Raw genomic sequence first — 27,933 nt, 5'->3', positions numbered from 1 at the left:
CATGTACACAGCAATGCCAATCCCTGGAATAAGGAAACCTTGTTAATAAGTTCAATACGCTGGTTTCCTGAACCTCTAACAATAAAACAATGAATAGGTACGTGGCTAGTTCTAATACTGGATAGCACCGGTTCTCAAAGTGTGGTCTCTGAGACATTAGCATGAATATCATCTGGGAACCTGTTAGAGATGCACATTTTTTTGGCTCCACCCAGTCCTAGGGAATCAGAAACTCTGAGGGTGGGACCCAGGAACCTGTATTTTAACAAGCCCTCCAGGTGACTCTGCTACATGCCAAAGTCTTAGAACAGGCTGTTCAGGATGCTCCAAGTGTGGGGGCCCTACTGGATTTCCCTGAAGACTGGGTGGCATGAGAACACAGCAGGAGCATTTAAAGTGAATTAGTTATGTATCAACAAGCCACTGAATTGCCCAGAGATTGAGAGTGCTCCTTCATATTGTAGGGAAACACCAGAACCTCAGGGAAGGGGACTTGGGGACTCCCCAGCAGTTTTCAGAGTATAACTTAAGAGCTTTTATGATACACAAGCTAATGGCTGCTCCCTTTTGTGGGTAAGAACAAGAAGTCCATTTGGCCTTCCCTTTATAAAGAGAGAAACAGGATCAGAAGCAAAGAGCATCCATTGAGATTTCAGGGGAGATTTAGCTGTGCCCATCTGGCTACGAAGAACTGGGCTTTGCTCTGGATAATAGGTTTCTGTTTCAGAGCTGTGCCAGGGTAGCCTGGCCCTCCTCTATCAGCCTCCAGGGTCCCGACGCTGACCCAGAAAGTCTGCTCTCAAACAACCCCAAGCACATGCAAAGCAGCTTCCCCCAGAGTGGCAGGGCTGGACCCAATCCATGATGGCTCATAGAGGAAAAGGGTCGCTATTTGTCCAGGTAGATGCATAGCTCCTTGACTCCAATAAAATCTATTCAAAGCACCTGGCAAACAAAGGCAAAGGGGTGGGTGGTTCGGAAACACTGGGTGCAAATGGGTTTGGATGGTATTCCCACGGGGTGCTTATTTAATACAAAGGAAGCAAAGTAAAATGGTGCAGCAATCCTGGCCTGGAGAAGAGAAGCAAGCTCTCCCTCAGAGCATCCCTGATAGGTTGACTAATACCGTCTTTTTAAAATATAACAAGGTTTTAGTTAGCAATACATGTAAGAAATAAAAAAATCAAGTTAAATAAAACTGTGATAGGCATTTTATTTTTAAACTAGCTAGGTTTGGACTTTTAAAAAAAAAATCATACTTGAAAAAGAGCAGGGTTGAAACAAACAAACAAACAAATAAACAAACAGCCAAAATAACATAACACAGAGTGGAGAGTGAGACAAAGATTGGGCATCTGTTGACATTTCTTTACCCAGGAGGTAACCTTTGAAACATGGGGACACAAAGAGAAACTGAAGTCATCAACCATTTTATTTTCACACCTGATTTCTACTTTTCAGAGGAAGTGACTCTGAAAGAGAACTGAAGATTACTCTACAGGCCAAGTGATCAAAATAGAACATTCCGATTGTGTAGCTAATGCCACTGAGGGCTAACATTAAGCCAGTGCCATTGAAAAATCTCATTACAAGGACTGTGGCACAAAATTGAGTTGCTGTACGGTTGACTGAGTTGAGACTTGGAGATTTATATCCCCCTGGCTCTGCAGGGATATCGATTAGGCCTAGCTCAGTGCTACCACCGACACCACACAAAAACAGCCACGGGCGTTGTTAACATACCTACCTGGGATCATTTTCATGATAGCAGAGTAAGGCAGTGTCTCACACTGTCTTATAAAGAAGTCTGTTCAAATGGACATCTTAATCACCAGGTAAATATATTTTCAGGGTATTTTTGTTAAAGATATCAAATTAGTCATCTCACTAATCAAGTCAAAGTAGCTGCTGGTATTAACATGATTATTCAAAAGCCTCAGATACAGTTAAAATGCCCCCCAAGCTGGCTTGAAATTATAATGTTACGGTATTTTTCAATGCCAACGCTGAATATTTAATGAACAGTGGGACTGCATCGTGCATCTTCTACAATTTACTTCCCATGGTGTATTTTTAACTTTGTGAATATGAGAGGAATGAAAAATTGATAAATGTTTTGCATTTTCAGTTTCTGTGAGTGTGTTAAAAATAACAACAGACTCTAGAACAGTGGTTCTCAATCTTCCTAATGCCGCGAACCTTTAATACAGTTCCCCATGTTGTGGTGACCCCCCAACCATAAAATCATTTTCGTTGCTACTTCATAACTGTAATGAATCGTAATGTAAATATCTGATATGTAGGATGTATTTTCATTGTTACAAATTGAACATAATTAAAGCATAATGATTAATCACAAAAACAATATGTAATTATATATGTGTTTTCCGATGGCCTTAGGCGACCCCTGTGAAAGGGTCGTTCAACCCCCAAAGGGGTGGCAACCCACAGATTGAGAACGGCTGCTCTAGAACATCTACTACAGGAGCTGCCAATCTAACCTTTTCATAAACGTGGACCATCTGTTCATTGCTCCATCAGCTTTGAATCATAATATATGATGCAAGCAATCTTGGAGACCTCCTGCATGTGTACTTTCATTTGTGTCCCTCAAAGAGAGACTGTACCAGTCCTTTATCCTTGTCTCTTTATGGCTGATCTAGAATTTAATTTTTTAAGATTTAATAGCAATATAATTATTTTTTAAAATCAGATTGCTATTTTCTCTGAGTGGCTCAAATTGCAGCCACAGCATCATCATACTTTTGCTTCTAATACCTGCCCTTTCCTTTTAGCATAGAGCGTCTGGTTAATAGTTCTTCATTCAGTCATTCAACAATTATTTACCAAACACCTACTATGTGCAGGGCATTGGGCTGGACAGTTGGGTGATGTTATAGAATTTTGTGTCCCCCCAAAATTCAAAGGTTGAAGCGCTAACTTTCAGTACCCCAGAACATGACTGTTTTGAGATGGAGCCGTTAAAGGGGTAATTAAGTTAAAATGGAGTCATTAGGGGGGCTCTAGTCCAATATGACTGGTGCCCTTAGAAAAGGCGTATGTACATTCAGACGCCGACAACACAGAGGAATGACCATGTTAGGACACCGTGGCAGCTGGCCCTCTACAAGCCAAGGAGAGGACCCTCAGGAGAAATCAACCTGCCAAAACCTTGACCTCAGATTTCCAGCTTCCAGAATTGTGAGAAAACACATTTCTTTTAAGCCATCCAGTATGTGGTACTTTGTCATAACAGCCCTAGCAAACAAATACACTGCCTTCTATACAGTGGGGCCTTGACTTACGAGTTTAATTCGTCCGAGCTCGTTAACTCAAATTACTCTATCAACTCAATGCAAAAAATCGGCGGAGAGACAGCTGGTATCTCAAAAAACTCGTTAGTCAGGACACTCGTAAGTCAAGGCCCCACTGCACATGCATGCTATGCATTTGAATGACTGAGGATATCATTTGATAAGATATGAGTGTGGAAGGCTGAAGTCCACAATGATGTGTTCTTCCCTTAAGAATGTCACCAGTTCCGTAACCTTTTGAAGGCAAACAGGTCATGAATATAATTCCGCCCTCAGGAGCTCTACATCAAGAACTCTCCAGGCTTTGGGCAATTCATTTTCTCCCTTGAGATGGCCTCGCATCTCTTCTTCCAGCCATTTAACAATCCGGCCATCAACTGCCTCGCAGGTGAGGAGGGACTGGCTGACACCTCAAATATCACGCTTTCCTATCTACTTATTTATAAAGCACCAACACGCATGTAGTCTTTGATTTTCAAATTTCATCTTAGAAGCTGATGATAATGACATTGTGAGGACTTTGGATGGTTAAACTTCAGTTTTAATAGAAAAAGAAAAACTACTTTTGTTCCACAATTTTTAAAAGTTCTGAGTTAAATTTACAATTCAAGTGTACAGATTGACTGCTCAACAGATTTCAAAATTGACCTAGTTCCCAGATGTTGTTACTCCCCCCCCCCTCACGTGTATGTAGCAAATTTTTATGTCAGCTTATGTGTGCCAGGGTGTGTCAACTGGAAGAAGGAACAGGCATTAGCAGTAGTTAACTCATAATCTGCAATAAGCACACAGATAATAATCACCTCAAAGGAGAAAATGAGCCATACCCAGTAAAAATGATTTTGCCCTGTTTCTCTGCCACAGCTCCTAGTACCCACGTGCATCCCTAGATGTGTGTGGAAAGGAAAGTTGGTTTTAAGTGAGTGACAATTACAGATCGATAAGAAGTAAACATGGTGAATGGATACAAACAGTTGCAGCATATGCCATGGAAAAACATTACTCTACCAGTGTTTGCCTGCAAAATTTTAGGGTCACCTCTGTTGCACACAGCAGGTCACAGACACACTGTTCTCACCTGGTTATTTCCCCTCGTGTTTCGTTTTTTCTTAACTCACTTGGCACTCTGATTACTAGTGAATCCTTGTCGGAAATCGGGACACTGGTATTTAGATGATTCTGAGTTTCTGATTTTTTAAGGTCTAATTCTTCAATTTCCATTCTGAAAAGGTCACCAGTATACCTCTCAGCAAATAAATAATTTCTAGTCATTTCCTAGCTAGGTAGTTTCAAAGGAACATTGAGGATGCCACTTGATTTTCTTTGGAGCCTCTACCTTTACCATCCATTCATGGGTCCTAGTTCTGTGGGTGTTTCACTAACCCAGGATCTAATTTTAATACAATTTTGCTGGCACAGGTAGGTGGTGTAGGGTAGAAAATACAAGTGTGTATGTGTGTTCATGTGTATTTTGGGTTGGAGAAGTGTGACAATGGTGAGACATTGAGTCTTAGTGTCTATAGGGAACAGGGGGGCAGCACCATCATGCCCTGCCTAGTTGGTAGTTGGGTAATTTGGATCCATACAAAGTACTTCAAAGCACTCCCTTGGCCCCCTCCTCTTCATCCTGATTTTCCAAGCAGAATGCCCTTTCTGCAGTCTGGAATTCTTTCCATGCTGCCCGGGTTGCATGCAAGGTGCAGAAGGAAGGTATGTGTGTGTGTGCTTTTGTGTGTGTGTGTGTGTGTGTCCATGTTCAGCATTTGTGAGCATGCACCCAGAAGATGCACAGACTCAACCACCAAACCTGACAGACTTTTCTCCTGAAAGTACTGAATTTGACCAGTTGTTTTGACAGTGTAGCAACTGAAAAAAATATGTGTAAATGGCTGTCCATGTGAGGTGTTCAACAATAAATAGGACAGCCCACTGGTAGGAGGAACACAAAACCCACCTAACTCTGAGGGCATGCATCAGTGATTACTCAAGACAACTACTTATGTTACTGTCAGTTTTTCATTTAGATAAATACTAGAAATTTTTTGACTTGCATCTCGATTTCTTAGTGCTAGTAATTTAGGCAAAGGGAACCACAGGCCTCAGAGTGTGAGGAAATTAAAGGAATACTCAGGGGAATAGGCGGGCTTAGACTCACAATGGGGCCTTAAATGTAAATAAAAGGAATTGTGTTTTTTTTTTGGGGGGGGGGGGTTGGTAGCCATTCCCCAATACCCAAGAGCTCTTATGATGCAAACATGGAGTCAGGAACTTGATATTTGCTCATGGTGATGCTCACAATGTAAACAAACTTAAAAGATAAATATATGCCCTTGAAAACCTCCAAGCACAATCTCTGTGTGCTGGGAAAACATCCTGTTACGTCCTGTGTGTACACTTTATCTTACACACACACACACACACACACACACACACACACACACACACACACACACCTGTCTCATGGATGGAACTAGAGTCCTTTTTTAGTTTTTACTGCAGTGTGTTTTAGTGGGCCATTTAGTAAATTGTCTTCTTTGATTAATCACATCTCTCTTCCTGGCTCCAATAATTCCATGCTTTAAGTATCTTTGGATCAGAGGCCCGTAAATCACACAGCGCCCCCAGCCAGCTATGAATCCCTCACAATTTCAATTAGCATACAGATTTAATAGCTGCCATTAGTGGGAACTGCAGTAACTGGAAGCATCGCAGCTGACCAAACATTTAGGACTTGGATATGGCCCTGGAACCCAATCTGCTCACCACATGCAAAACATCTACCACTCTTAAATCAGGGGTGCCAGTGAACTTACAGGAAAAACGTTGGGCTTAGGTTTGTCTGACTGCCTCTGTGGACGCCCGTAAAAATGATCTCCTGGTTACAAATCTAATAGCTTTCCTTAATTCTCATCCTCTCTGCCTCGCCAGAAGCATATGACAGGTGGCTCAGTGTCCTGCACGAACTGAGCTTCTGTCTCTGCCCCCCATCACCACACTGTCCTGGCGCCCTCTCATACCCTGGCTTCTCCGTTCTAACAGGGTTAGTCCTTCTGCCTTTTCCTCCAAGGTTTGGCCATTCAATTAATTCCATCATAATTAATTTATTCATTCCACACATATATATTGAGGGCCAGGCACTGGGAAATCAACAAAGACAGCTTCCTGGCTACATGGAATTTACAAACTAGTTGGAAATACCAATATAATTATATTGATAATAATTAGAACATAGCACACCACACTGATGATAAAAGATGTACAGGGAGCTCTAAGAGCTCACAGCTGAGGGCATCCAATTCAACCTGAGGGTACTAGGAAAGACTGCCTGGTAGAGCTGACATAGGTTGATTCCTAAAGATAAAGGTAAACTGTCAGAAAAAAGAATGTGTGCAAAGGCAGTGTTCAGACCTTGGGTCCCCTCCTTATATGAATTCTCCATGAGTGTGTTCACTTCCCGGATTTATATGCCTTACCTATCCCGCCAGAGACCTGTGCTGTCCAATATGGCAGCCACATGTGGCTACTGAACCCTTGAAATGGTGCTGGTGTGACGACAGAACTGAATTAGTTTTATTTTTAACAAATTTAAGTTTAAAAACCGATGCTTGATTCAGTTATTAGAAAACTTAAATATGTTTAGAACAACTTGGGTATGAATCTACTTTTTCAAGTGTGTAAACTTTATGAAATCTAAACACAAAAGCAAGCATTTCCAATAAAAATTTGCATCCAATTGAGATATTCAGTAAATGGAAACTACACACTAGAGTTGAAGACTTAGTACCAAAAAAAGAATGTAAAATATCTTATTTTTGGTTATCGATTTCTTGTTGAAATAACATTTTTGGATATTTATTAGACTAAATGAATAAGTTATTAAAATTAATGAAATGCACTAAATGTATCTGTAAATTAAATAGAGAAGAAACAAATGTGGATCTGTAAAATCATGTTTTTCTCTGGACCTGAGAATGGGTTGAAAGACGTTTTATAATGTTTGTGTTTTTTTAACTTAGTTCATCTTTTGCCCTAAGCAAATGCCATGTGAGACTGATGGCCTGGGATAGCGGATATAAGCATTCACAACACACCTCAACGACAAGATCTCGTCCTGAGTTTCTGCCACGTCGAAGTCAAACTGTAGCACTGTTTGTACTGAGATGTTTGCATTGATTGAATTTCTATTATTTTTTTTGTAATTTCAATCTTTCTCTTCATAAATATATTTAGCATCATATTACAATTGTCCCAAATTAGAAATGTTTTCTCTCAGCACAGTGATACAGAAAGCTTTGCTGTGTTTCCTTTTACCAACTCATGTATATCATGTCTTTGAAAAATCCATAACATAACGTGAAAAAAATCTAACCAAGTCTGGTTTACCTTGCCAAGACATATCTGCATTTTACTAAAGCATTGATTCCTTGACTTTGTGTCTTTTAAGACATCATAAAATATCTCATCGCCTTTTAATTTACTTTTTTTCTTTTGTCCCTTTTTCCATGGATAAATCTCTTTGTTTTGTCTTTTTTCTAACCCTTTCATGGAAAAAGACCACTTACATCAAATCACATTTAGGTGCTTTGATCCTGAAAGGCCAAATTAATAACCAGAGGAAAAGTGAATGTTAGCTGGCTTTAAAAGCAAAACTGAACATGAATACACTGTTATTTACCTACATCAGTCCCTCCATCTCTGCTGCTGAACGCCGCAGCCGTAGGACAGGCGGTAAATAACGCTGATGAGGTCTGGCCAGCATGTGTAGTTGCTCTAGCTTTTATCTCTTGATTACAGTCACTGTAAGATGAGTGGTATGAAACCACTCACCCGTATCACCTTTCATTATAAACCAGGTAAGCACAGGCCGCCCTTTTGATTGGCAATAATAAACTGCATAAAGGAAGCTTCCATTTCCCACTAACGTCTGCATCGGAGGGAGAAGAGAAAAAAAGTCAGCAAATCAATAACCTTCCCCCTAAAATGAAACTGTGATTTATGCTGCTCTTACAGGGTGCCAGGGCGCCCGCCTCCCAGGATGGTGAGTGATGCTACGGGCTGCCAATGAAAACCGAAGCCTGAAATCAGCTTCTTATTTGCTGCTCAAAACACTGTTTTATTGAGGAAGGAGGACAATAGATCAGAACAAAACTTCACTTATTTGGAAATCACGGTACCACACACAGAGCACTTGATTCTTTTTGAGCTAAACTCCCCCCCAAAATTTTTCCTCTAAAAATGTGCTGTACCTTTCAAACAAGGCCATTGCAGGCAAACCTTGAATATGCTGCACTGAGTGTGATAAAATGGGTATGCTATTTGGAATTGTGCTTTAGAAACTGAATCATAATTTTCTTCAGAAACATGCATAGACTGGTATAATAGGGACTGATTACTCAGTGTGAATTCCTGATACACACACTTAATTTTGGGGGGAGGCAAAATGGACAAGTATTAAATTACCATGGCTAGACTGGTCTGGAAATAGGTGCTTCTAAATCACTGGCTCCATTCAATTTAAATATTTACCAAGTAAACATGTCATGTCATACAAATCAAACTAATATGCCCATTTACATCCTAGCTTATAACAATGCACAACATGTTAAAGAACTAAAACAGCATTTGTTTAAAATAATTATATATACAGAAGCCTTGCTAATAGAGTGTGTCCCTCCATGTTGTGAATTAAAGCAGTTTCATTTTTTTGACATAAAAATTATTTCAATAACAAACTTTCCAAGACAAAAAAAAAAAATCAGCTTTGAGCTGCAGCAGCTTGAATACATTACACCTGCACCTCTGAAGACCAGAAGAAAAACACCTGAACTGAAGGCAGCTGTTGGGGAACGTTGGCAAGGACTGAACTCTGCCATGCTCACAGGTACTAATTCACCCTGCAGATTACTGCCCTGGACAGAAGTTTCACTCAGAGAGCTCCTAACCCATTCCTCAGTCTGGACTTGCTCTAGGGCAGTGGTCGGCAAACTCATTAGTCAACAGAGCCAAATATCAACAGTACAACGATTGAAATTTCTTTGAGAGCCAAATTTTTTAAACTTAAACTATATAGGTAGGTACATTGTTATTAACCTAATTAGGGTACTCCTAAGCTGGCCTTTGCTAAAAACGCTGAGGTCGACCCCTTCCAACTCTCCCACCCACACTTGTCTTGTATACTTGTTTCGTCTATCTCCTTTCGTTCATCCTCTCTATATGTCCAAACCATCTCAACATACCTTTCTCAATCCTCGACACTACATCTTCTTTCACTCCACAACGTTCCCTAAAATTAACTTAATAAACTTTACTTAAAGTTTTAAGTCAACTTCGCACTGTACGTGTGCGCCCGTGCGTGGTATTTTGTGGAAGAGCCACACTCAAGGGGCCAAAGAGCCACATGTAGCTCGTGAGCCATAGTTTGCTGACTACTGCTCTAGGGCAGCAAAATGCTAAATGGGAATTAAGGGGGTAGTAGCATTTTCTAGTGCATGTGTGTCAGGGACGAGGCTGGAGAACCCCAGGGCATGGGGGATAGTCAGATGGCCTCTGAGTCTTAGTCTGAGACTCTTTGGGATACTTTCTCTGTTCCTTGTATATCTCATGCTCAGAAAATATTTAGTAAATGGATAATTAACATGAGCGACAATGAAACTCTTGACATTCCTTTTCTTTTTCTATCTTACGTGCAGAGGGCTGAATTAACTTCCCTGCCACCACATATCAACAGCATCATGCAAATGTACAACTTTATCTCCCCCTTTAATCAACATTTCCTTCGATGCCCTCTGCCAATGTATTTTAACTGTAGATTCGAATTTGAATAAAACCTTTATATAATAAGTAATGTATCATTTTATTTTCATAATGGCAACATGCTAGAGTCCTCACTTTTTTTACTCTTTTCACTCAGCATTGTTTTTATGGCATTTTTTTTTTCCTTTTTACCATTATTGTTTCTAATGGATGCAAACTATTTCACCACCTTTTGCATACCCATTCCCCTAGTGATAGACACACAGATTGCTCCCACCTTCTCCTTTCACAAACAACCCTGCTGAGAACATCCTCAGATATGGTCCCTTATGGGTTGACATATGAATTTCTCTGTGTATATGCCAGGGGTGAAGTATGCGAGGTCAGAGTGTACATATTTTCACAAACATGACCCGATTTTCTCCAGAATGACACCCCTACATACTTTAGAAGAATGCCAATTCAAGCCACCCTCCCCGCATCCCAAACCTTGCCCTCTCCCTCACTGCTAGTGCTTAGTCATCAAGGCCCTAGCTTGAGCATGGCTTTGAAGAGGAGAGAGGGCTCTGTCTCCTGCCATTGACACCTGTGGGCTATGGGCCCTGCTCACATGCATCACTACTTGGTACACATCCTCTCCGCTCTGCTGGGCACCGTCCTGTCCTCTCCAAACAGGATAAGGCAAGGAAGGGCTGACCACACATTAGCATGGAACTGAAAGAGAAGGGACTTCATGCAGGTGAGTATGAAGGTGGGAGGGGGTATGAAAGGAGTAAGGGTCAGTGGACATGGCTCCTAGTATCCAACCCTCCTGGAGGCTTGCAATCCAAGTCCAAATGGAAATAAGAGGCAAGAGCCTGGGCTGACTAACAGGAAGGGGCAGTTGCTCTTTGTCCATTTCACTATCTTTCTACCCATTTCTAATTGCCACGAGGAAGGGAGGAAGGGAGAGAGGGAGGGAGGGAGGGAGGGAGGGAGGGAGGAAGGGAGGAACAAAGGAAGGGAGGGAGGGAGGAAGGGAAGGGGGGGAGAGAAGAAAGGAGGGAGGGACTTGGAAGCTAGGAGCAAACCTAGCCTGACCAGAGGAGATTCTCAGGCTCTGAAGCAACAAATAGCATTGCAAAGTCAGATGGGGTGGGAGTTGCTTTCTCTCATCAAAATGGGAATCCTCAGCCGGCAGACATAGGCTATGAAGGTGGAAAGAGCAGGTATTAATGAAGTTTCCACTTCAGCCATAGTTTACATTAATGTTGGTTCTAGAAATTTCTCCACGCTCCTGGCTAGGCCATTTAGACAGGCCATCCTGGAGGAGGAGGAGGGGGAGGAGGAGGAAAGGCATTGCCTCTTTATTTGGAGTCTTCGATGGCAAGCTGGGCATGAGCCAGAGTGAGTATAAGTGGCTTCTGGGTGTCACACCAACAGAATGTGAGACAGTGAAGTGAAGCCACTAAGTGTGGTGTCTGGGGAAAGGCTTCGTGGTTCTGAATTCCAGCTCCTCCACGTTGCCTGCTGGGGACCTTTAGGCAAGTCACTTAACTTCTCTGGGTCTCAGTTTCCTCGCCTGTAAAATGAGGTAATAGTACTGCTTCCTGGGACAGTTGTAAAAATTAAAGAATTAGCATATGTTCACTCCTCAGAATAAGTGCTTGTTAAATGTTAGTAAAGAGAATGACAGCAAATCAGCAAATCTTTTCTCCAGGAGGTGAGTGGGGGTGTCTCCCCCCTGCTTCCACCTCTCAGGCCTCCACTCCCCTTGGGAGAGCGACCTCAGCCTCAAACATAAAACCACTGAAGTCTGGAGGGCAAGCTGGTAATTTTCTTGCCTTAACTGTAGCTGCTCAGTTCTGGAGTTTTCCATCCTCCCCATCTGCTGCTGAGTCCTGGAGTGCAGTCTGATCTAGCCCTCCTCGGCCCCGGGCCAGCCCTCCTTGGCCCGAGCTGGACCTCCTAGAATGACAGCAACTTTCCAGAGGCCTCTCCACTGAGAGCTTCCTCTACTGTGAGCCACACTCTCGGGTCACCGCAGGCCAGCCAGTGCTCTTCAAAACATTACCGTGTGACAGGCCTTCCTTTGAGAAGTGCCAGGTGGGTCTGATGCGGCTGGAGCTGATTCCTACCAGCAGGGAAAGTCTCCTGCGCTCAGTGCCTGATGAGTGCCTGACACTCGCAAATAAGCACAGCAGTCTGGCCCCCTCCTGCAGCGGCGAAGGCCCGATACAGTGCTGTAGGATGGAAATGGGAGTCCCAGGCCAGGGAAAGAAAAGGCGAGAGAAAAAGAGAAAGAAAGAAAAACAACCCAGAAGCTTGAGAACCACTTTCAATCACAGTAACCCGGCCGTAGTTTAGAAAAGGCAACATCTCGGGCAGTGGACAAGCTACTTCCAATTCTGCTATTCTAAGTAGCAGCTCCTACGGAGGTTTGAGCCAAGTGAAATGTGATGGGACCACAGTTCCTCCCTCCAAACTCCATCAGCCACAACCGTCATCAGGCTAGGAACACATTCCTAAAACTGCTGACTCACAAAGGAAATAGCCGCACAGCACAGGCTTCCTTAATAAAACTAATTAGAACGGGGATCGGATGTGTGGAGGGGTCTAACAGCCCCAGCAGGTCATTCATCACACGGCTCGTGACTCAGTTCAACAACACACTCATTGTGGGCTCGTCTGGGTCAGGCACTGTGTTTGGTACTGTGGGGGTTATAAAGATTACAAAGCCTGATCTCTGGCTTCAAAGATTCCAGAAATTGCTTAGAGTTGTTATTCATTGACGCTGTAAAGGAAAGTCTAAAAATTCTGGTCCCAAAATAAGGCAGAGGTGTGCAAAGAACACAAGACGGGCGTGAGAGGACACCTTGCCTACGCGCTGGGCTGCCTCCATCCAGGCTTCTTTTATGTTACAGCAAACAATTTTATATCCTATTTATGCTTGTTAATTTATTTTATGTTTTATATCAGGTCATACAGATGGTGAAAAAATGGAATGTGGGATTCTGGGGACAACCGAGAGTCTAGTGGTTTCCTAGAATTTTTTTAAAAGTTTGTTAATTTCTCATTTCTACACTCATTTCTACTTCAAAATTATGCTAGCTACTAGACTACGACAGATGTTGTTACTAGATGTTGTTACTTAATATGCTAATACATTTTGACAACAATGTTTTAAAATAATTGGTTTAATTTATAATCCTGTTTATTACATTTTCTGCATTTAAAAACGCTGTTCTGAAAGGAGGCCTGGCCCCCTGAGGGTGATGGATTACTAACCCAGCTCTGCAGTGTTGCCCAGCAGTGCTAGCAGCACAGGACCCCACAGTTCCTTCACATCAACCCATGAGCAGGAAAACTGCCATATCTTTAAAGCCCATATCTCCACTTTATGATCACGTGCCTAAGGCAGTGGTCAGCAAACTCATTAGTCAACAGAGCCAAATATCCACAGTACAACGATTGAAATTTCTTTTGAGAGCCCAATTTTTTATACTTAAACTATATAGGTAGGTGCATTGTTATTAACTTAATTAGGGTACTCCTAAGGCTTAGGAAGAGCCATACTCAAGGGGCCAAAGAGCCGCATGTGGCTCGTGAGCCGCAGTTTGCCGACCACGGGGTTAGGGTGTCAGGTTCTCCTTCTTTCCACCTGGGAGAGTGGCACTATGGCCTTTAAAATAGGTCTTTATACAGGATGTGCTCTTTGAATAAAAATTCATCCAACAAATATATGAATGAGAGACTCTGATTCACTGGGTTCCAGGTAATCAGGGTCTTACAATATTATTTTTTCCTTGATTCTGTCATTAACTTTTATCCTACTTTGACTTTCCTCTGACCACTCTGCTCTTCTCACCCTCCGGGCGAGGCTGGCACAGTTTGGGCATTTCAGCTCATTTTCCTTCTTTCCTGGAGCTCGAAGCGCACACTGGGCTTTGCTGACAGAGTCTGGTATCTGACGTAGATCTGAACCTGACAGCAATAATAACTACCATTTTTTGAGCATTAATGATGCACTGGGTGTTCTGACGTGATCATTAATCCCCACCACAGTGCTGACTAGGAAATGGGGCTGGGGAGGCCGAAAAGCTTGGCACAGCTCACCCGCCCAGAAGCAGAGGGGCTGCCATGCGACTCCAGCTCTCACCGCCTGGTCTTCCCCTGGCCCAGGCCTTCCTGCTTCTTTCTTTAGCCAGACAGCTATTCGGCTCCCCCTCCTCCCTTCACCCCAGTCTCACCACGAGGGAGCAGAAATGCATTAGCTTCGCACATCTTGTAACTAAAGGGAGCAAAGACATCTTGGTCCTTAGACAACCTCGGGAATATGTGTATTTTTAAGCCCGGACATCTCACTGTGGCTGGAGGGAGGCCTGGGTTGGGTCTGGCTGTGTGGGTGTCCCCAGCTTGGCCCTGTGAGGTCTGCAGTGAAGGGCGGGCCAGATGGAGGCCCTGGGGCTGCTCCAGGTTCGATTTCCAGTCAAGGGCACGCACTTCGGTTGCACGCTTGATCAGCTGTGGGCTTTAAGAGCTGAGGCACTTCCTGCTGAACCGAGAACCTTCCCACTTAGCTAATGGAATGCCCTTGCTGCACACTGTCGCGCATCCTGGCAGGGGCCAACACCTCATCCGATGCGCACACAGATTTAAAAGAGAAAATGACGACAGAGGGTTTAATGGAACAGACAGCACTGCCATCCGCAGCAATGCCAAAGCCTGGGCCTGAGTGCAAGCTCTCAGCCAGGGAGGGAGGAGCCTGTGATTCAGCGCCCTGCCCCATTTTCCCCTTAAGGCTCTGGGACTTTCAGTAAATGCTGAGGCGTCCTGATCACCAGGGGGCGTGGGGGAGGGGACAAGGCTGCAGGACCGTCCTTATACACAGCTGTCTGCTCTCGCACACAGTGCTTGCTCTTTTGTGAATCGCTGGTCGATCCCCACTGTGGGTCAGACGTCATGGGCTTGAGAACAGGTGTGGGGTCCGGAAGAGCCACATTCTAAACACCCGTCCTCAGCTGTTGCAGGCACCTGACTCCTGAGGCAAAGGTGCTTCCTCTGGCTTGACTGTTCTCCTGCCCTCCCTTGCGTTTTGGGGACCACGCTTTGCCACAGGGGGAGAAACAGCCCGGGGGCCCCTGAACGGGTGGACCTGTCACAGGGACGCGGCATGATGACATCCAAGCACTCTCCCTCCTAAGGTCTTGTCAGAGCAGGCGAGGTAGCTTTATGTTGGGACCTTCAGGTCTTGGCGGCCTTCCGTCTCCAGGGAAACTTCAGCCCCAAGAGTGGTGACATGAAGATAAAGCACCCTCGTTGTCCGATGCTGCTTCGGAAACTCGGCCTCCGCGGCCAGGCGGGTCCCACTGCCCTTCAGGCACTCCTGGCGCAGCCCACGCCTCAGCTCGCCCCCCTTTCCGCTGTCGTGTCTGACTGCAGAAGGACCCTCCCAGGCTCAAGGTCTGCTTTGCATCAGGTGCTTGTCTGGAGCCAGAATTCAAGTCTCGTGGCATCAGGTTCAGGCTTTGTGCGCTGACCACTCGACCACAGATGCAGAAGGCGACACCCAGAAGCACGGAAGAGCGCATCCTTCCCTCATGACCACGTGCGGCATTTGTCATTTGAAATACTTGCCATGGGGATGCCAATTATAGATTCCTTCCCTCAAGAGCAAATCCTAATCCGATGTGAGCGGGCCAGGACCTGACTCAGTAGTATTATTATGGGTGGAATGCTTCCCCTGCTGGGCGAGAGCTCAATGCACTCTGCAGGTGATGGCCTCAGAGGTCCCCTGAGTGAGAGAGGAGGGGGCAGGGCCTGCCTGCTCTTGTTCCTGTGGGCTCAGGCACCATTTACTAGTACACACTGCAGAATTTCAGAGGGAAACAGAAAGCCTTGCATGCTTCCAGAGGCTGCATGGCAAGCAGATGGAGTGTTAACCCCTTGTCTATTTTAGGTAAAGTAAAAAGATGTCTCACGGGAAAGAAGAGCTATTTGGATGTCACAGTTACTTCCAAAGCATGACTTTAAACCTCATGAGGGGGAAAGCCCTTTAGCCTGAATGAAATCAACAACACAGGGCGACCCTGCAGGTCAGGCTGCCTTCCTCCTTGCTGCATTCACAGCCTCCCTGATGCATGTGATGGAGACCTGGGACGTCTGAATCACCCGCTGGGAGAGGCGGGGGGGGGGGGGGGGTAGGGGGGGGGGGCCGGCCTGAAGAATCTCAAACCAGGCTGCATGCTGCACGGAAGAACCACCAGTGCCCCAGCCCAGAGAATCGGATCCAGTTGGTCAGAAACTCGGGAGGTAGCATGGGTGTTTTCAGGGGGTGGCGGAAGTGGTAAACATTTATTTAAAAGTTTAAAAAACAAACAAACAGAAACAAACTCACAGATACACAGAACAAACTGAGGGGAGAGGGACTGCCAGATGGGAGAGGGATGGGGAGGACTGGGTAAAAAAGGTGAAGGGATTATGAAATACAAATTGGTAGTTATAGAATAGTCATGGGGATGAAAAGTACAGCATAGGGAATGTAGTCAGTAATACTGTAATAACTATGTGTGGTGCTAGGTGGGAACTACACTTATTGGGGGAATCACTTTATAACTTATGTTAATGTCTAACCACTATGCTGTAAACCTGAAGCTAATATAATATTGAATGTCAAATGTAATTAAAATTTTTTTAATTAAAAAGAATAAAAGCAGCCCAGCCAGTGGCTCAGTGGTTGAGTGTTGACCTATGAACCAGGAGGTCACGTCTAGATTCCTGGTCAGGGCACATGCCTAAGCTGCTGGCTTGTTCCCCAGTAGGGGACGTGCAGGAGGCAGCCCATCGATGATTCTTTCTTATCATTGATGTTTCTATCTCTTTTTTCCTCTCCCTTCCTCTCTCTGAAATTTTATATATATATATATTTTTTTTTTCAGAGAAAAAAATCTTAGCTTCACCACTAAAAAAAAAAGTGTTCATGAAAAAGCACAACATCCATGCAGTGATGTGCACAAATCTGAAACTCCACCCCCCCACCCCCCCACCCCCCACATCAAGTTACAGAACATCATCATCCAGAGGCCTCAGCGCAGGATTTTTAAACTTAAAACTCTTTTATTTTGAAAAAATTAAAACTCTTCAAGTTGCAAGAGTATTAACAATGAAAGCATGGGCATTTAAGAAATCTTCTCTGTTGATTCTAACATACATGCTGTATTGATTGTAATAATTTGCTGTTTTTGCCACACTTCTGGCCATACAAAATCTCCAATACTGTTACTGATTTCTTCACCAGGTCATTGTTTTTCAAGGTTCCTTCAACATAGAAATTAATGGTACCTCAGATACATTTAATTTTGTTGTACTGTGATTGTTTTTATAACTTTTCATGCATTGTTTGTGATCCACAAGCTCCCTTTTTCCAGTTATATATGGATGAAGCCGCCCTGTTAAGCTATAAACAAAAATATCTTATGTGTACTTGAGAAAAAGAAAGGTGGAGATCATGCTAAATATTTGTGGGTCAGCCACTGATTGATAATCGGCAAGGCCAGAGATGAAATCTGGAGCCCCCTACAGTTCCTGGGCAGGGATATATAAAAGGCAGGAGCCTGAGGAATGAAGGCCTAGTGAAAAAAACAAACAAAACAAAACCAAGAGCAACCACGCCCAGGCCTGGTGGAAACAGGCAGAAGCCAATCTGAGCTGTGAGTTCAGGAAGGCCAGCAGGAGAAATTCTGAGATGTGATGGGAAGGGAGGATGAGGGAGGCGACAGCAATAAACCCAGAGCCAAGCTTCTCCGGAGAACGTGTGGCCACAGTCAAGGAGCTGTGCTGTCTGTCACCAGAGGCCGAGACACAGAACAAGGCTGGCTCAGAAGGAGTGCAGCTGCCAGGGGGTGCCCTGTGGGCCTGCAACTGTGTCCACCTGAGCGATGCACCTTATTTTAATTTGCACAAAGGCTGCATATGGACTAGCAGTGGCTCTGGGAGCAAAGCTGGTACAGCTGGACTCTGCCCAGGCTCTGCACCTCTTCTTTGGCTCCTAAACATAGTTGCAATTCCTTACACAACAGAGAAGTGGCTTTTCCATTCGCAACAGCCCGCAGAGTCAGGTGGGAGTCAGATGCAGCTCTACAAAGGAATGTTCCAGATGAATGAGGAGAAACACCTGTAATTCCTCACGTGGTGGTAGAAGATGAGCCTGATGATGGATGTGGGGAACTGCCTGTATGAGGGCATCTCTGGCCCAGAAGTGAACAGTCTTAAAAGGATGAGCCCATCCCTTGAGCTTGGCACCCCACACTCAAATGTTTGGCAAAGACAAGTTCTCTTCAGGCCAAGTACCCAATTCCTTATGTATTGTTCTTCTTGCAAAATATAATTTCAGTTTGCATGCAACATTTTAGGTTATTAAAAGAAAGAGTGCAACAACAAGAATTTTGTAACTCAGTATAGTAAAACAAATGACACTGCCTCAGAATACTAAAGTCTGTCTTGTCTTTGATTTTACAAGAACTTGGATTCACTTAAGGTTGTTCCCTAACAGAACTACGCTCTATAATGAAAAATTCCTCTGTTCTAAAAAAAAAAAAAAAGGCAGGAAAATAGAAAATGAGTAAAAGAGTGGATTTTTGAAATCTAATTTCAGATGGATTAGATTTTAGACAGAACAAAGAATGAGTTTTTGAGTCACATGTGGTTATAATTTATACAGTATTCATATTTTGCAAACTTGAGCCTGTTTGTACACACACACACACACACACACACACACACACACCCAGAACATCTCCCCATCCCTTTCCTTATAGATTAAACTTGGTTCCTGGATAATGTTAACTTCTCTCTGAATTGCGCTGTTTGGGAGCTTGTGGCCTATGAGCAGGAAAGTTCTGCTCAGAAGCATGAAACCGTTAAGTCTGCCGAGGGGGCAGGAGCAGTAAGCACTTAGGAGGAACTGAGGAGGGGACCTGCAGAGCAAGGAGAGTAGTTACTTCTTAGGTTCTGCAAACTGACAGCCCACGACAAGATGGGATCCTCCCCGCTGCCATCCCAGTTCTGAGCTGCCAGAAGGGGTGGGGCTGATGGGGGCTGAGCTTCGGACTGGGCCCAGAGGGGATCAATAAAGGCACTTGTGTGTGCCTGGTGTATATGACAGTCCCCAAACCTCATGTTGCCTTATATGCTGATTATGTTCTGTGCATCCTCTCCCATCCATATGAGCAGGGACCCCAGAGTTGATAGCACATAGCAAAATGCAATCATATCCCTAGACACCCGTTGGCACAGTCTTACCTTGTACAGATCTCTGTATGGGGGGAAAAGCTTAGACATTGCAACAGGGAGAAACATGATGAAGACAGTGCTGTTCTCAAACCAGCAGGTAGAAGAGAGAAAAGGAATGGGAATGGAGGCCAATTTAAAACAAGGTGACCACCGACTGTGCGAGGCCAGCCTCTTACCGTAGTGCGGGATGATGGCCCAGGCCATGGCAGAGGCGTAGATGCCGCCGATCATCCAGAACATGCAGAGCCAGCTCAGATGCTCACCCCTCTTCTCTCGGGCCAGCACTTCTGCAAAGTAGGAGAACACGATGGGAATGGCTCCTCCAATCCTGCCAAGAGATACAGAGAATATGGTTAGTCAGGGCCGAACCGTCATGTGAGATACAAAGGGCAGAACCAAAGCAAGCTCTCACAACACATGCTCTCTATCCCAGCATATCAGAGAATGTATACTTTCTATCACTTTATAACTTTAATATTATAACTTCTACGTAATATAGTTTTGTTATCTCTCTAATGCAGTGGTTCTCAACCTTCTTAATGCCATGACCCTTTAATACAGTTCCTCATGTTGTGGTGACCCCCAATTTCATTGTTACAAATTGAACATAATTAAAGCATAGTGATTAATCACAAAAACAATATGTAATTATATATGTGTTTTCCCGTGGTCTTAGGCGACCCCTGTGAAAGGGTCGTTCGACCCCCAAAGGGGTCGCGACCCACAGGTTGAGAACCGCTCCTCTAATGCCTTGAACCTGCAATTAAGCCAGGTTACCAAAAGGTGGCAGTGGTGTCCTACTCGTGGCTTACAGATCTCAGTTTAAGATTCCAATGTTCTACATATTTGAATGTTCTACATATTTGTCAAAAATTACAATATTTGGTACAAGCTAGTGAATATTTTAATAAATGCATTAAAAAGAGATAGTATGATGAGCTTTTTCGGGGAGAACACACAAAGAAGAGGTCATGTGAGCACTCAGGGAGACGGCAGCTGCCCGCAATCCAGGAAAAGAGAGTTCTCCAGAACCAACAATGCTGGCACCCTGATCTCAGTGTCCAGCCTTCAGAACTGTGAGAAAATCAATGTCTGTTGTTTAAGCCAAAGATAGAGAGAGAGAGAGAGAGAGAGAGAGAGAGAGAGAGAGAGAATGATATGTCCCACCCATGACGTGATGACTTTGGAAACAGATTCAAACTCTTCTGGGAGGCTGTCTCCAACTATACCAACTCACTGCTACCCTACAGCAGCTGCTCCCAACCAGACTGATGTGTTGACAAACAGGGTTGTTTCCTAGAATGATTCTGGTCCAATCCAACAGATTCGTTGCTGAATGAATGCATGTGCAAGGGGCCCTGAGAGAATCAGCTAAGGAGCTAATGGTTTAGATACCAACAGAATGAGGTATGAAGCTTCTTTCCAGTCAGGGTAATTACCAGAGATGCTGACCGAGTTCTGGAGAGAAGATATGATTGATGACTTCTCAGGGAAAGGGTTCTCTAATGTGGGTTTACTGAATAGAAATTTTGTTCATTCCAGGGAGATAAGCCATAGATCTCTCGGAATTTCAAATAGGTCTTGACCCCCAAATTTTAATAACCATTTTCTCAGAAAGCAAGGTTTTATGAGAAAACATTACTTTCTATCATTCCAAACAATATATGAATTCTTAAATATTTTTTAAAGATGTGAACAATGTATGCAAGTCATAGAGACAAAACCTAGTGATATAATTTTAAAAATTCGTTCAGATTTTTGTAAGGTAAGTTGGTATTGACATTTCATGCAAATTTGATGGTGAGAAGTAAAATATGTGTTTTTCCATTTGGCAATAACTGATTTCTTTGGAGCCTTTGGTATGATCAACAAGTATTGGCAGCGAGCTTAGCAAATGCAATGTGGAGAAAGACCACATCTGTAGGAGACTGCAGGATTTGTAATGTCATTCCGCTTCAATGGGTAGGTCAAAATGTGGCACCATTTCATGAGTGTGCCCTGCTTACAGTGATGTGGGATTTGGGTACTGCTGGGTATGGACAGACCACTTAGGCCAATATTTTTCAATCTGTGGGCTACAAAATTAATGTAGTATCTGTAAGCAACATTTTAAAAAATTAAATAAAGATATTTGAGTACACTCAAGAATTAGGATAAGTATCATTTCATGAAATTTTTGTCTCCATTACAGACATATTTATAATGTTTCATGTGTATGCATACACATGAAAATGTATAATGAGTCCCAATGTGTTTCTTTTTTTTGGTGTTTTTTTCATCCTCACTTGTGTCTATTTTATTCCATTGCTTTTTCAGAGAGAGAGTAGGAGGGAAGGAGGGAGAGAAACATTGACATGAGAGAGACACATTGGTTGGTTGCTTCCCGCATGCAACCCAACCAGGGGCAAGGTGCGAATGGCAACCCAGGTATATGCCCTTGACCGGAAATTGAACTCGGGACCCTTTGGTGTGGGGGCCAGTGCTCTATCCACTGAGAAACACTAGCTAGGGTCCCAATGTGTTTCTTAATGAGAGTTGCTGTTCAAAGAGTTTAAAAATCACTAGCTGAAAGCATCTATATGTGTTTCCTTGGGCTATGAATGTGGCAGTTGTACTAAAATTTCTAGAAATATGATTCCACATGACTTCAGATGCAGCACAATTTAGTGCCATCACACCAGGGTAGACAGACAGCTCCCAGTCCATCAACCAGACCCCCAACAAGAAACAAGCGTGAGTGGCGGTTGTCAGAGCTGGCTCGGTGCCTCACCACGTCAGGCACACAGTCCTCTGTCGGCTTGCTGAGGACCTCAAACCATGGACAGCTAGCTGAATTGAAACATTCAACAAAGTCTTGAACAGATTTAAAATGGTTTCATGACAACACACAATTTTAATGGGAAATAAAATGTCTGCATCTTGAATCATTTGACACTATTTTTTTTTTCTACTCGGTGTGATGCATTCGTTTCTCTGCACCATAAGGTCCCACTTCTGTGGCCTCACTTCTCAATGTTTAAAAAGAGTCCCAGTTTTTATTGACTTTCCACATCCTAATTAATGTTTCATCAGGATTCTGGACAGTTCATATGTAAGAGCAGTAACTCACACTTCGTGAAGGCACAACTGCATGTCAAGATATGCCAGGCCATGCTGAACTGAGATCAATGTACTCAGGGTGACTAAGATGGCAAGTGGAAGGCTGTAGACTCGCCTATTAGTTTTAAACAAATCATGTTGCATAAAAGAGATTACCAACTTATAAGGGCATATGAGCAATCCAGCTGGTTTTGATTCAATGCCTCTTTTTTCAAGAGGTTATTTTTTCAAGAGATTATGTTTGTAAGACAGACAGCAAGGAACTCCAATATCAGTGGGTGAATGAGTCTGAAAATGAGGGAGGGAATCTATGTAAATCCTTTGCAAAGTCCTTCAGATTCAGAGACCTATAAAACAACCCAAGCATTCACATTTCTTGGGGAAAACATTGCTCCTTTTCTTACTGTGATATCCTTTAGGCGAGAAAAACATTACAGTGTGCTATGATGTTAACTATTACTATTCCAGTCCCCATCAGAATGCTTATGTGTCGTTTACATAATTTATATTTACAATGATGAAGCAATTAGATCAGGGTGCTTATGAAGGAATTTCCTCAGAATTGGATATTAAGTCTATTTCATTAGCTGTCAAAAGGGTCAAATCTCAATTATCCTTGGCAACAGGAGGCACAGAGAAAATAATGAAAATCCACATTCTACATAGGTGGATTCCAAATAGTTGAATTGACACAATGAAATAGAACATTGATATCTGGCATTTCAGAATTGGGATTATACCCTAATAATATTAATTTTAGGTTTGTACAACTTTAATTATAGGAATATAAAGAAACTAAATAAAACTGTATTAAAACATATTCCTGCTCAGCTGGTGTGGCTCAGTGGTTGAGCATCAACTATGAACCACGGTTCAAGTCCCAGTCAGGGCACATGTTCGATCCCCAGTGTGGGGCATGCAGAAGGCAGCCAATCGATGATTCGCTCTCATCATTGATGTTCTTTCTCTCTCTCTCCCTCTCCCTTCCTATCGGAAATCAATAAACAAAAGCAAAACATTCCTAGAATGAGTTGGGAGACCTCCCCCACCCCATTCTACATATGAGCATGCACATAGACACACACAAGTTCCTCAAACGTTCTGTATTTGACTCAACACTAGGCATCTGGTGAATATCATGAAACATAGATTTTCCTCAGTAATTTAAGACAAATTCATGAGTGGGATACTGTGTAAGGCAAAGGGTGTATATCAGCTTTACAGACAGGATTTCTCCTCTGTCGGGAGAATGAGGCACGTAAGTTCAATCAGTTTATCACAGCAAGAGGATGGAGAAAGACCAATATCACTGTTTCCACAAATCATGAGGAAAAACTGGGAGCCTGGTGGTCCTAAGGCCTGTACACTTCACAGCCACACCTCCAGCTCAGGTGGCAGCTTAGGGATGGACTGTTTGTCCCTGCCCCTCATCACACTGACTTATGCTGGCTATTGAGATGGGTGGGAATTCGGGCTTCTGCAATGGAAGAGTGAGGTTGCAGATAAAAATAACTGTACTTAAAATGGCTTGAAGTGTGACATCTTAGGGGAGAAATTATGGGATGTCTGATGACTTTCTGTCCAGAGGAGGGATTCTACTGAGTAATTCTGCTCTGCTTTCATTCTCCAGTAAGCCTGTAACAGAATAATTTCATTCTAACTTATTTCACCACGTGATTTCAAAACAGTCCCTTACCTCAATCTTCCACTTCCCATTTCCATTGGAAAACGGGCATTAAGGGAGAACATGAATAAGGAAGAATAACTGTTGTAAAGTCACAGGTTCATACAGGTGAAACACAGAGGGCAAAATCCACCAAGGGCTCTCTAGACAGTAGTATGGGTTTATAAGAAGAATAGTGAATGATGTTGCCTATGCAGAAATCACAGTTACAGATAATTTGCATGAAAAACACCCTTTTAATCCTTACTCAGAATCAACAAAAGAGGAAGGAAGACACAGGCAAGTTGCAGAGCAATTCAGAAGCAATTAATTATGTTTTAAATTGGACACAGAAATAACATTTAAAAGCAGCAGCCCCAAGGATGGGCTTTTCAGCGACTTCTTCATGAAAGCAAATAGGCTATCACAGAGGAGGTTGTTCAGAGGCTTAGATGAAAGAACAGAGATCTAACGGGCTCTGAATGAGCTGGGTTTGCACAGAAAATGAGCTTGCTATATTGACTAGAAGTCATATGGCTATTGTGAGTAATCGAGATAGTAACAGGAGAACACTAAATAGTAACTAAACCACTCAGCACATCCAGAGCGGGAATCTCCTAGGCCCAGGGGCCGTGCTAAACTGATGGGTGGTTTGGATAGCTTTTGTCCTCCAATCTCCAAAGCCACCGTTTACAGAATAATAGTCTTTAATATGGGCAGTTGCTGTTGTTCAATATTATATAAACTATGAATAGAATAATTGGTAGAAAGTGATTACTTTAAAAAGATTGAGATGTAAATGAATAATTAAATTGACACAATTGTGTTTCTAAGAAAACGTAGCTTCAATTTGCTATCAGATTGGTGCCCTAAGCCCCCAAACTTACAGAAGTCTATGTGTCGATAGCAGCAGACCTGGTACCACTGGGGGAATAGGTATGATCATAGATCAGAATTCTAATGCTGCCTGGAAAAAAATTAATCTACCTATTGAGAGAGCTGGAAGAATGCATTCATTCCTACAGGACCTAAATAGTAACATGAATAGAGATAATCATTATGATGAACTGTAAGAAATGATGATAAAAATATGCAGACTTTTCCAGCCTGTACATATCTACTCATTCCTTCCTCTACTCACCCTCCCGCCCATCCACCATTTACCCATCCATGTATCATCTCCCCATCCACCCCTTAACCCAGCCATACTCAGCCAGGCACATCACCAGGTGCTGGGAGTACAGGCTTGAAGATCACAAGTTCTTGCTCTCAAGGAGCTCACAGGGCCAATTCTAAAGAGTGCATATAGCTAATTTTTCACAATTACAGGTTGTGAGTCTAAAAGAACTTTTGCTCTGTTACTTCTCTCTTCAGATCAACAGCACCGTTACGAAAGGGTATACAGGAAAACAAAGTGTGTCCAAAAGATCAACTTTATGTTGGAAATTCTCATAAAAGTCATTGTCTAAGACAATGTTTTCCAATAGAAATACCACATGAACCACATATATTTTTTAATTTTCCAGAAAAGATATTAAAATACAGCAGAAATCAGATGAAGTTAATTTTTTACATATATTCATTTAACCCAATATATCCAAATATTATCATTTTGACATGTGATCAATATAAAATTATTAATTAATGAAATATTTTGTGTTATTTTATATGTGCTAAGTTTCTGAAATTTAGTGCTATGCATTTTGCAATTATGGTATATCTTAATTTGGCCAGATTTCAAGTACTTGGCTGCTACATGTGGCCTGTCAGACAACACAGGCATAAGAAAACACTGACTCTCTGTTTACAATTTCGGTTTATGATTATTTTTAGATTAAAGCTAGTTTAGTCTGTTGCCTCTTCTTCCATATTGGGGGAGTTCTTTCCATTTTGATTCTCTAAATCAGAAATCTTCCTGAACTGGTCCATTCAAAAACATTTATTTAGTGCCTATCATATATTGAGCATTGTGTCCTATGAAATCAGAGACATTGCTCATTGAATCTGAGATAGCACAGTCTGGTGGTTATGCACATGAGCTCTGGAACCAGACTGACTGGCTACGATGAAACCACTTACCTTGGACAGCTATTTAACCTCTCTGTGCCTCAATTTTCTCATCTATAACGTTGGTAGAATAAATAGTACCTTCCTCCTAGGGTCACCATTAGGTTTAAATGAGGCAATATTTATAAAGTGCTTAACACAACATTTCTCACAGGGTGAGTACAATGTAAGTTTTGAAAATTTTTTAATGGGTTTGTATTTTTCCAATATGATAAGGAAGTAAAACATATCTTAAAAGAAAGACTACTTTTTAAAAAAATATATTTTATTGATTTTTTTACAGGGAGGAAGGGAGAGGGATAGAGAGTTAGAAACATCAGTGAGAGAGAAACATTGATCAGCTGCCTCCTGCACACTCCCCACTGGGGATATGCCCGCAACCAAGGTACATGCCCTCGACCAGAATCGAACCCGGAACCCTTGAGTCCACAGGCTGATGCTCTAGCCACTGAGCCAAACCGGTTAGGGCAAGAAAGACTACTTTTGAAGGAAAATCTTATAGCTTAGAATTAGACTAAGATGCAGAAGACCTGGGTGGGGGTCTACTGAACATTTGGAAGTCAATCTATCTGTGCCTCAATTTTCTAATTTAACAAAAGGCATGCCCTGGCTGGTTTGGCTCAGTGAATAGAGCGTTGGCCTGGGGACTGAAGGGTCCCAGTTTCGATTGTGGTCAAGAGTCCATGCCTGGATTGCGGGCTCGGTACCCAGTAGGGGGTGTGCAGGAGGCAGCAGATCAATGATTCTTATCATTGATGTTTCAATCTCTCTCTCCCTCTTCTTTCTTTTCTGAAATCAATAAAATTATATATTTGTAAAAAGGCATAATATTTTTGCATTCCTAATTATTTAAAAATTTTGTGGACATAAATGAGATGCTAGATATAGAACACTTTGAAGAACTCCCGTTAATGGTGATCATTTCTACAAAACAAAGGCGTTCTGGTTATTGTAACAATATAGCTAGCTAGTGGATGGACATTGCCAAGAGCTATGAAGTATGCATTTGTGAGGCTCTGTATGCAGAGGGAGAAGTGACTATCCATTCACTTATGATAGACAGACACATTGGAATTGCATCTCACTTCCTGTTGTTATTATATTTTTCTCCTGACCTTCATGCTCAGCAGCTCCAGGCCCTCAGTGAGCAGCTCCCAACCTGGACATCGCCCAGCATCTGAAGCATTATCATCCCCATAATTAACAGTGACTGGAAGCAAATAATTTAATCCTGGGCAAATGAAAATGAATCAATGGTGTCAATTCCATTTTCCATCTTTCTAATTTTCTGTAACAAAAGAGGAGAAGGAAGTGTCTGTTCCCTGGAGTGAGATTCACTTAGGAAAGTGAGAGACAGCTGAATAATTGGTGATGCCTTATTCCTCATTCCCGCAAAAACACTGTTGTCCGTGGCAGGAAATTTATTCTTGGCACTGAATAAATATTGAAAGTCACACAGAATATAGCAGCTGGACATATTTATGTTACTAAGAAGATATATTCATGACTTGGTGTGGTAAATTAAGCAGAAAGCACAGTTAGAGGCAATGAAACCATAAGCCCTGATAGTCATCAGGCTAAAACCAGAGCTCCATCCCGTCTCCTTATATGCAGAAACAGGAATATAACCTAGTGCTGCAAATGTTTCAACAATAAAATAAGATAGAACAACCTACAGTGTTTTCAATAAAATCAACATGAAGGCATCTTAACCTTGGATTTTAGGACCCACAGAGTAGCTAGTTCAAAAGAACTTCACTGCAACTT

At 42.8% G+C, this 27,933-nt stretch overlaps 1 protein-coding gene across 1 annotated transcript in view; it reads right to left on the bottom strand.

The window, feature by feature from the left end:
- SV2C (synaptic vesicle glycoprotein 2C) overlaps positions 1-27,933 on the bottom strand; it is a 131,960-nt gene that overhangs the window by 32,224 nt on the left and 71,803 nt on the right. Inside the window, exon 4 of the mRNA XM_081090467.1 lies at positions 19,514-19,665. Within this exon, the coding sequence (XP_080946593.1) occupies positions 19,514-19,665 (152 nt within the window). The remainder of the gene's footprint in view (positions 1-19,513; positions 19,666-27,933) is intronic.

Source organism: Myotis nattereri, assembly GCF_964212035.1.
Source record: "Myotis nattereri genome assembly, chromosome: 4".
Lineage (NCBI taxonomy): Eukaryota > Metazoa > Chordata > Mammalia > Chiroptera > Vespertilionidae > Myotis > Myotis nattereri.
This window is presented reverse-complemented; position numbering and strand designations above follow the sequence as displayed.